Raw genomic sequence first — 10809 nt, 5'->3', positions numbered from 1 at the left:
AAAAAAAAAAAAAAAAAAAAGAATAACACTCTATTATTTATTCCTGCAGTCTACATAATTTCCATTTCCAGGATGAAACATACAAAACACTTCTCAAATGCATAGGCTCACATCTATCAATTTTACTTGATAAGTATAATTTGGTATCTCCTACGTGACATCTATATGAAATTTGTATTTGATCTACTCAAGATTGCACTACTTGATGTCTACACCCACATATTCAACAAATATGTATCAAGAGTGCTCTGATGACAAGAACTATCAGCACTAAAGACACAGCAGAGAGGGGAACAGACCTGTGACCTCCCTCCTGGGGCTCATGATCTGGTTTACCCTAAACAGATAAAGCCTCAAGGAGCCTCTTCATGACTACAGTGGTGGGAGTAGGGGAAGGCTCAGGTACATCTCCAGAAAATGGAGCTCAGGCTGAGCCCCAAAGGTTCACAAGAATTAGCCAGATGCTTGGGGGCTGGGGAGGAGACAGCCATGAGGGTCCTGGGAGAGAAAAGTGCCAACATGCTGCAGGGTCTGTGCTTAACAGCAGAAGGTGGAAGAGAAGCAACCCAAGAGGTAGCGCAGGGGAAGCTCCTGCAACCCCCAGAAGTAATTAAAATATGCTCACGGCTGCTTTTTAATACAATTGATGTTAAGTTTTTTAAAATAGGGGGAAAAAACCCATGCTGAAAAAATTAACAGATTTGCTTTCATTTTAAATAAATTCCTCCTTTATCCAATGCTACCTAGAATGTGGAATCAAGATCATAAAATCCTTCTGCTTTCACTGCTAGTAAATGAATTCTTTACAAGCTACCAGCCTCTCAATAATTTTCAGCTCTTCCTAAGGAGTTCCAATTAGGCAGAAAAAGCCACCCTCCCGTACCCCACCACCTGCACAATTTGTACCTTATATTATTTCCTGGAGTGACACAGTCTGTGCCTTGTTTGATTATCTAATTACAAATACATTGCCCTTATTATGCACTCATTAAATGCAACTCTTGGAAATCTCAAGGCTTTTATTAATAGCTTATCAGCCCCTAAAGATATATGTTATTTAACTTATTTAATTTTTCAGAGTTATACTCCTAAAATCAAACTACTTCTTTTATGTGTGGTTTCTTCCCTATTGTGCTTTTAAGAAAAAAGACCAAAGCATGTAAGACTCTAGAGTCAACATCTGGGACTTCTGTACAATGCAACAGGCTGCCCTGTTGAGTCAAAGACTTTCACTGCTGGAGGAGACAAAATTCACCAACAAATTCAGCAATATGAGCAGGACTCCAGCCAACCTCAGACAGACTAGCCAAGAAACGCAACATCCATGCTGGGCTTCATCAGTTTCCAACCTCCGACGGAGTCCTTCTGAGCATGCCTTGTAACCCCAAGTGAATCCTTAGCCTGTCAGTTTTGCCTACTGTAGTCTTTAGGACACTCTTCCAAAGGCAGTAGTAGGTGATTCACTGAAGGCACAGCATGAGCACTCACACTCAACACTTGAAACAAGGTGAAGCTCCCTTTACTTACTACGCTTTAATGTGGTCAGAGTAGCCGTGTGCCCAAATCCCATAAAAACGCCTTTCTCTTGAACAATACTTAGCCCAAGCTGTTATTAAAATATTTCATCTTTTAATTACACATAGGAAATACTGCACTAACAGATATGTGAATGTTTCTTATGTCCTTCACTACAATGCAAATGTCTTTACACCTTTATTCTCAGAAGCCTTCGTCATTCAGTTTTTTTAAATTGTACTTTGCTTTTCTTCTTTCAAACCTACTAGATGCCAAGCACAGTCAAGCTCTTGATGTATACTGTTTACTTTAATTCTAAGCCTTATTTTAATCATAAACATTGTACATTGCTGGTGGGAATGAAAAATGGTTCAGCTGCTGGAAAACAGTTTCTAACCCTCCAAAGTAAGTTTCATTGTTGTTCTTTTCTTAAGGCTGAGTTACAACTAAGGTTCAAAGAAACTGGATAAACTAACTCAAGGCCTCTCAGTCCAGATTCCTAACCAACAGATTTACCTTGACTCCATGGCTTGTATTTTACACTACTTTTCACTATACCATACTCTCTCCCTTGACCCTAACTGTTTAAGGAACCAGCCCATCACTACTACAAATGCAATGACAGGAACAGGGGCTTAAGGTAACCATGTTGCAAAGCAGAAAACATCAATATTTTTTCAAATTACAATTTTTAAATTGTCAGCCAATTTAGGAAAAGAATTGCAAGATTATACAGGAATACACGCAATAAAACACTGAAAAATAAATCCTTCAGAGAGCACAGTTGGGTGGTGGGTGATATTTGGTCTTTAAGAGTAATGTTTATCCCACTCACTATTTTTTAATTGTCACACTGTAATTGTATAGACTTATGGGGTACAATTTGATGTTTCAATACTCATATATGTCATGTAATTATCCAATTCAGGTAGTTAGCATATCCATCACCTCATGCAGTTTTCATTTCCTTGTGGTGAGAACATTCAAAAGCCTCTCATAGCCATTCTATGATATACAGTACCTTGCTATTAACCACAGATACCCTACTGTGCAAGAAAATGGCAGAACTTACTTCTCCTATCTAACTGTAACTTTGTACCTGTTGACCAACCTCTCCCCATCCATCTTCTCCCAGCCTGGTAACCACTGTTCTACTCTCTGCTTTTATAATATCAACTTTTTTTTTTTAAGGTTACACATATAAGTGGGATCATGCAGTGTTTGTCTTTCTGTGCCTGGTTTATTTCACTTAACATGATGGCCTCCTCCAGGTTCATCTATGATGTTGCAGATGTGCCAGGCACAATGGCTCACACCTGTAATCCCAGTGCTTTTGAAGGCCAAGGAGGGAGGATTGCTTGAGGTCAGGAGTTGGAGATCATGTTGTTACCAATGATAGGATTTCATTCTTTTGTATAGATAAATAGTATTCTGTTGTACACACATATATGTATGTACATATGTGTATATATATATATCACGTTATATATCACATTTTCTTTATTTATCTCTTGTTGGACACTTAGGACAATTCCGTATCTTGGCTATTGTAAATAATGCTTCAATAAACACAGGAATGCAGACATCTCTTCAACATACTGATTTCATTTCCTTTGAATATATACCCAGTAGTGGACTGCAGGATCACGCAGCAGTTACATTTTTAGTTTTTTGAAGAACCTCCATACTGTTCTCTACAATGGCTGTATTAATTTACAATCCTACCAAGTGTGCAGGTGTTCCCTTTCTCCATATCCTCATCACCACTTGTTTTTCCCTTGTCTTTTTAATAACGGCCATTCTAAGAAAAATATCAACTAAATAAATAAGTAATAGCCATTATAACTGGAGTGCCGTATTTCCTCATGGTTTTGATGTGCCTTTCCCTGATGATTAGTGTTGCTGGGCATGTTTCATGTACCTGTTGTCCATTTGTATGTCTTCTTCTGAAAAACCTCTATTAAGGTCTTTTGCCCAGTTTTCAATCCAGTTATTAGGTTTTTTGCTCTTGAGCTATTTAAGTTCCTTATTATCCCACTCACTTGAAGTGCTTCAGAAACCCTAGGAGAGGGGGCAGCAATGTTATGTGTTCTTTGCACAGTCTCTCTCCCACACACTAACGTCACCTGCTCTTTGTTTTCTTCAGAGCTGGCTGAACTTGTTACAAGAGGCTGGAGAGGGTATCAAAGTGAACACTGTATAACTTTACTTCCTTTTCAGAGTAGCAAAATCACTTCTGCAAGCAGAAGTTTGGAAACATCTATGCTCTAACCTGAGGAAAAGATGGGTGCCTCCCTAACAGTGCTCAGAGCCCAGGAGGTAGCAGTGGCAGCCACATCTGTGCCTTTCGTTTGGACTTAGTGTGGATGTGCAGACTTCCACCAGAGAAGTTGGCCACCAGAGAAGTTGTTGTGATGATCCTGCCCCCTCAAAAGAGAGAGCTCCAAAAAAACACTGGAGGAAACAACTGTGTTTCCCACCCATACCCCTCCAGCTTTCCATAACAGTCAGACTGCCAGGTAAACAGGAAGCCGAGAAGAGACAGGAGATGTTCCTTTTTCAGGCAATCAGTCCAAAACACTGGGCCTCTACTCCCATCCAGCTTTTAAGAAAAAAGTGGGATCTGTCATTCATGCATATAGTCACCCATTCATCCATCCTACAAATGTTTCCTGAGCATATGTACTGGGCACTGTCATAGGTAAATACCTGCCTATGATTTAGCAATGAAGAAAATAAATAGTTATATTGTATATGAGAATGTGAAAAGGAACTATGGAGAAAAATAAACCTGGAGATGTGAAGAGAGAGAGAGTGTGTGTATATGCATGTATGTAAGCAGGAGGGCCAATTATAATCTTCAAGGAAACAAAAGCTGATAATATTTCTGAAGTTAGGCAATTCAGATTACTTCAACCACCAGACCTCCTCTGTCTAAACTCCTACTGTCTAACACAAATTCAGCATCACAATAAAGGAAAAGAGCCGTTTTTTTATTACTGCTGTCTTGCATTTTACTTCCAATCCCTCTTAGGCCACCACTGCTTCCTTCCCTCCAAACAAAAGTCTAGAACCCACCAGAATGTATCACTGTAGCCCCCATTAGTTTAATAAACTCAATCTAGGTTTTAAAGTCTTAAATTGCTAAAAATCTGCCACATTAGAATTCCACATTTTCCAAAACCACCACCACCAGAGCTGCCCTGTGTCCCACGGGTCTTGACTTCACAACAATCCTAAGTGGCCCCATGAAGACCAGCCCCCACAGTACACGTGGTAGGTCCGCACTGCTTCATCAGCACTGGCCTCCCAGCTCAATGCTCAAAGGTAAAGTGTCTGGCTGCAGATGTCATCCTTTCACAATCAACAGGATCTCCAAGAAATACATCAAGTGTCCTCTGTCTTTTTGTAGACTCTTCCCCCTTTATGGTTGATCTTGTTGCCTTTAAGCATAAGACAAGTCTGCACATCCACACTAGGTCCAAACCAAAGTAAATACTAAGGAATGCCAAAACCACAGGTATAATAACAACATGGAACCTGCTTGACTTTGGAATGGAACAGGGAGGGAATTCACTGAGCTGATCACAGAGAGACTCTGGACAACAGAGTCAGAAACCCTTCTGGACAGGACGCAGGCCTGAAGCCAGCCAGACCAGGCATCCTATAGCCAACTGCCCTCTGTGTCTGGACCCATCTCACCCATTAGATGGTGAATCAGCTGAAGGTAGCTGGCCCTCACCTCCTGCTGTCAGAACTCTTTCCAGAGCAGTGCAGAACATCCCACATATGTGCAGGGAACTAAGTGAATGAATGAGTGTTTAAGGGACAAACTGTCCTTATGTTTCTCACTTCACAAATCTTAAGGCCTTGTCCTCACTCTCTACTAAATGAAACATTTATAGACCAGGAACCGTGTTAAATGCACCATAAATAAAGATACACTGCCCTCAATGAGAGGGAGAGAGACAAATTCCTCTTCTGCCTTTTCGCCTCCAAGGCCTCTCCCAGGACACCACCCACCTCCATTTCCTGAGAGCCTGGGCACTAAGCACCACAGTACGGCCCGGGGCCCAACAAGGCCACTGCAGCCCCTGCCTCCTGCACAAATCCCTCCCCCAAAGCTCAAAACAGCTTCTGGAGCAGGCCCACGCCCTGCCCAAATTGTCCAAGTTGACCCTGCCACTCACCAGGACCACGGGTTACCAAAGCACCCTACCCATCCACCCCCATCCGTAATCCTAACTACCCTCTGCTACTTCCATGGGGAACCCTGAGCTGCCCACGGCTCTCTCCATGCAGCATCCTGCCAACTCCCACCCACTTACTGGGTCTCAGTGTAAGTCTGCCCTCCCCTAACCCAATCACCAGCTTTCTCAGAAGCTAAAGTCTAGCAAAGGCCATTCCCTTCACACTTGGTTCTGTGGTTTCTAGGTGTGTTGGTACCATCTCCTACCAGACTCAACCTCAGAGGAGCCTTCCCTAGATGGTCTGAGAGCACAGAGCCGCCAACTTACCAGGGGACCTAACGTAGGTCCTTTGACCTCTCTGGCCTCTGTCTTCTCCTCAGTAGAACAGGAATGACACAGATCTAAGGTCCCTTTTATTCAGATTCCAAAATTTTAAAGAAAAATCATACAGGTCCCCTAGATACAAATGAAAAAGTCTAACTGTTCCTTCACTGACCTGTTTAAACAGGTGTCCCAGCTACTGCAAGCTGGCGTCAATTTCAAAGAGCTTTGGATCACAACTTTTAGGGGAAAAAAAAGCTGTTTTTTCATCAACTTTACAAGCCTTTTTTTTTTTCTTACCATTCCCAGTAAGACACTGAAAGAGAGGAAAAAACTGATTTGTTCAATTTTTTTACTAAGATCACGAGCTTGGGATTCACCCAGCCTCGGTTTCCCCTCTGGGCTCAGAGACGGTCCCCGCTCGCCGCGGCCTCCCGAGCTGCGCCCCGCGCGCACCGCCGCGCGCCCCCAGCCGCGACACCACCTGGAGCCTCGGGCGCCTCCAGATGGCCGAGTCCGGGCCGGCCAGGCCACCCCGCTGTCACCTGGCCCCGCACAGGAGCCGCGCCGCTCCAGGGCGGCCCCGCCCCCTCCGGCCACCCTCCTGCCGGCGTTTCTCCATCGATTCCCGAACCGAGTCCGGCCTCCAGCTCACCGGGAGAGGCGGCGAAGACACCTGCCTCGCCCGGGAAAACGCACTAGCCCGGGAGCCCCTCTGCCACCACCTCAACGGGAGCCCGCGGGAGAAACGCAGAAAAAAAGGAAAGCAAGCCCGCAGCAGGGCCGTCTGGGCCCCGCGTCTCCCAGGAAATCGCCACTGGCGACTCAGCCCGGGACCGGGGGCCGCGGGCCCGACGGGGAGCAAGGCCCCGGGCCCGGCCACCGCGCTCGCCCCGGCGCGCCGCTTACCGGTGAGGCGGCCGCCCCCCTCGCCGTGCCCGCGGCGCCGCTGCAGGATGAAGTAGCAGCTGCTCTTCTGGGTCACCCAGAGCTTCAGCGCGTTCTTCAGCAGCACCTCCTCGGGCTTGAGCCACATCGCGACGGTCCGGTCGCGCCTGCCGGCCCCGGCTCACATCTCCCCGACCGCCGGCCGCTGTGGGCCAAGCCCGCTTGAGAGGAGGCGGCGAGGGCGCGCGGGGACCGCAGCCCGGCCAGCGTCCAGAGCTGTGGAAGCCCGCGGAGCACAGCGGGCGCAGCTCGCCCCGCGCACCCAGCGCAGCCCACACGTGGCCCCGCCCCGTGCCCGCCCCCGGCCCCGCCCCAGCCGCCGGCCCCGCCCCCGGTAGCCCCCACCCTGCGGCTCCCGCGTCGCCTCCCGGGTTTCCGCGTCCCAGCAGCTCCGGCCCACAGTTCCGGAGTGAAGGGAGGAAGTCCAATCCTGCGCCGGGCTCTCTCCCTCCCGCCCCGCCGCGCTCCCAGGGGGAACTCCGGAGAACCCGGGGCCACGACCTCGACCTGAGACGTGGAGGAGGGACCGGGCAAAAGCCCTCCTCTCACAGCTGCAGGTTGCCCCACCGAGGGCATCTCTCGTCGGGGGCGGGGGTCCAAATACACGCCAGAAAACCTAAGTTTGCTGGGTTTAAAACAGCAGCAACAGCAATTATAAATAACCAAAAAATAGCATAAGAATTAAAAACATTATTTTCCAACGTTTTTAACACTTGGTGCACATTTTGGATGCTCTCCCCGGGGATCCGACAGCGCTGTAGAGGCGTCAGCGATGTTTTGGGATCCTAAATAAAGCATCAGACCAGATTCAGCTCTGGACGTCCCTCGAGGGGCCAGGAGGTACCGATATTAGGGCCACCGCAGTTGGTGCCCTGGCCAGAAATAAAACCTTTGTTCTGAGAGAAATTGAAAAGCTGGAAAATATGGAGTAGGCGATGTGAAGAGGTCAGGTTTTAAATGCGTAGTTCCTCAAGGATGTTGTGGAAGCAGACGCACGGTGGCTGGCGTGGAGCAGGCTAGGGGACCTCCGACGGTCTCCACAGGGAAGCAGTTACATTCAACACCCTACCAAGCAAAAGAAGGAAAGAACAACCCCATCAAAACATCCCTGGGGTTTTGACAAAGGAATCCCTGACAAAAACGTGACTGATAACTAGGACAGAACTGAAAACTGGAAGTAAAGTCAATCCCACCGCCCCTCGACACACACATACACATCATCACCCCGACCCCCTTGGACACCTGGGAACTAAGGGAAGCGCCCCCAGAAGGGAGCAGCTCAGAAACCCTGACCGGACCTGGCAGACAAGAACCCTGTGGGTGGAGGACAGGAACGCCCACCCAGAGGCCAGGAGAGCATGGTCCAGGACTGGCAGCCACTAACAAATAGCCTCTGAATGAAACAGAGGAAGGAAGTCAGTGGTAATCGGGACCATTAGGGTGCACCAGGGCATATGGAACATTCGGGGACGGTAAGAAAACATTCCTTCCAGAGACATTCACTAGCACCTCCTACACAGGCCCACTGCCAGGCCCGGAATCCCAGAGATGAACTAGGAGACCTGTCTGCCCTGAAGAACTCACAGGTAGGAAAATCAGGCAGAAAAGTGCAGTGGGCTTCCTAACAGGAGCCCACGAAGGGGGCAGTGAGCAGAGAGCAATGCGCAGACCAGTGGTCAGTTCTTGGGGGAAGGAACAGAACAGCTGTTGCTAGTCCAGAACTTGAAAATGAATATGGGTTTGACAGGAGGTTAAGCAGGGGAGGTCATGTCTGGTAAATGGATCAGCACAGATGACCTTGTGGTTTAGAGCAGCCTCTGGTGGCTGATAGCCCCAATCCAATCCTGCAACTGCTGCTAGTAAGCTGTGTGGTCTTGACCTTGGGCAAGATACAAACAAGCCTTGGTTTATTCAACTATAAAATTAGGATAATCATAGTGCCTCCTTTGTAGGAACTATCAAGAGCATACTGTAGTTAAGTACTTAGAAAACAAAGTAAGTACTCAACGAACATCCGCCATTATTATTAAATGTACAAAAACTCCTGAAACGGTTCACACATCCTAACCCATGTTTTAAACATTATTCAGCTCTAATCTGCCAAATATTAAATATGACAGAAGCATGGAGAGGGATATGAAAGTTGTTGGGAAGCCATGGGAGGGCACTATGAGGTACTGTGTTCCTATTATATCTCTCCCCACCTCCAAGCTCCTGCTTGTGCCATTACCCAAGTCAAATAGAAGCCAATAGGAGGCAAGGGAGCTCAGGCTGCAATCTGTGGTGGTCAGCCTCCCAGGCACACAACAAGGTGAAGGAGGATTGAGAGGAGATCTGGAGGGGCAGGTGGAGAAAATCCAGCAGAGCCCTAACCACTTCCCGCTGTCGCTCATCTCCACATGCCCATCACCTTTGATGGTGTTACAGGTTGACTTGTGTCTCCCCAAATTCATATGTTGAGATCCTAACCCCCAGCATCTCAGAATGTGACCCTATTTGGAAAAACGATGATTACAGGTGTAATTAGTTAAGATCAGGTTATTAGGGTGGCCTCTAATCCGTAATTACTGATGTCCTTATAAAAAGAGGAAATTTGGAAAGACAAATCCACAGGGAGAACACCACGAGAAGACTGGAGTTGTACTGCTACAAGCCAAGAAACTGCCAGAAGTCGGGAGAGGGGCCTGGAACAGACCCTTCCCTGCCAACAACCTTGATCTCAGATGTCTAGTTCCCAGAACTGGGAGACAATAAATTTCTGTTGTTTAAGCTACCTAGCTTCTCATACTTTGTTACAGCCGTCCTAGCAAATTAATCCAGTTGCTTCTGTAATTCTCCCCACAGCTGTTCAGCAGCAAGTCTCTTCAACCTTTCGGAAATGGACTGCATTTCCGACCAAGACCCTGGCTGATAGCAGAGTGACCCCAGGAAACAGTTTTTCAACTGTGGGATTCTGGCTGGGTTACCCACAGATTCATGCGTGCATAGGGAACAAAAGGGATGCTCGTAACCCGTGGCATACAGAGGCAGCAGGATTACTCCAGTTAGCGCTGAGAGTAGTGTGAGGGGCAGTTGGACCACAAGGTTTTGGGGGCTTTTGCTGCTGTTGCACTTGATTGCTATGGCAACAGTGATAATTATAATGATTGTAGAGTGAAATGGATGCTTCTGACTGCCCTGGAGAGTTTTTAAACAATGGAAAAGATAAGCATGAAGTATTAAATTCTCATTTCAAGGTACAGATATGCTGAAATTCAAAGAACCACTTATCTAGGATAGGCACAGGACAGAAAAGGTTCATCTTCAGATCCTAAATATAATCGTAAGAATGACAGAATTGTGGCAAAGGTTAAGTGCTCAACCTCAGCAAGTTCGTTTGCTAAGATTAGGACACTGATTTGGAATGAATAGGACTATAGGCTTGTGATAGGAACATTTGGACAGACACAGACAAGCCGAATTCCCAAATCCTAAGGCTCCCTTGTGTACAGAAGCAGCCCCACCTCCCCTGTGCAAGGACATTAGCCTTCACTTACACTAAGACCTTTCAAGACTTCACTGGGGTCTTTGCCTCCCACCTGGATGACTGTTTTCCTCCAAACTTACCCCTGGTGCACTTCATTGACTCTAGGACCATAACAAGAATAAACTCTCTGGCCGGGCGCGGTGGCTCAAGCCTGTAATCCCAGCACTTTGGGAGGCCGAGGCGGGTGGATCACTAGGTCAAGAGATCGAGACCATCCTGGTCAACATGGTGAAACCCCGTCTCTACTAAAAATACAAAAAATTAGCTGGGCATGGTGGTGCGTGCCTGTAATCCCAGCTACTCAGGAGG

General features: G+C 47.0%; 1 protein-coding gene across 2 annotated transcripts in view; it reads right to left on the bottom strand.

The window, feature by feature from the left end:
* The window catches only part of TBC1D8 (TBC1 domain family member 8), a 134121-nt gene extending 126898 nt beyond the window's left edge, over positions 1-7223 (bottom strand). Inside the window, exon 1 of one of the 2 annotated variants that reach the window (XM_017547917.2) lies at positions 6936-7223. In XM_017547917.2, coding sequence (XP_017403406.1) covers positions 6936-7062 — 127 coding nt within the window. In that variant the 5' untranslated portion in view covers positions 7063-7223. The remainder of the gene's footprint in view (positions 1-6935) is intronic. The other variant, XM_017547918.2, reaches the window with a different exon arrangement.
* Positions 7224-10809: the final 3586 nt, after the last annotated feature.

This window comes from Cebus imitator, unplaced genomic scaffold, assembly GCF_001604975.1.
Source record: "Cebus imitator isolate Cc_AM_T3 unplaced genomic scaffold, Cebus_imitator-1.0 Scaffold202, whole genome shotgun sequence".
NCBI lineage: Eukaryota > Metazoa > Chordata > Mammalia > Primates > Cebidae > Cebus > Cebus imitator.
The sequence above is the reverse complement of the archived record's forward strand: the minus strand, read 5'-3'. Positions and strand labels throughout refer to the sequence as shown.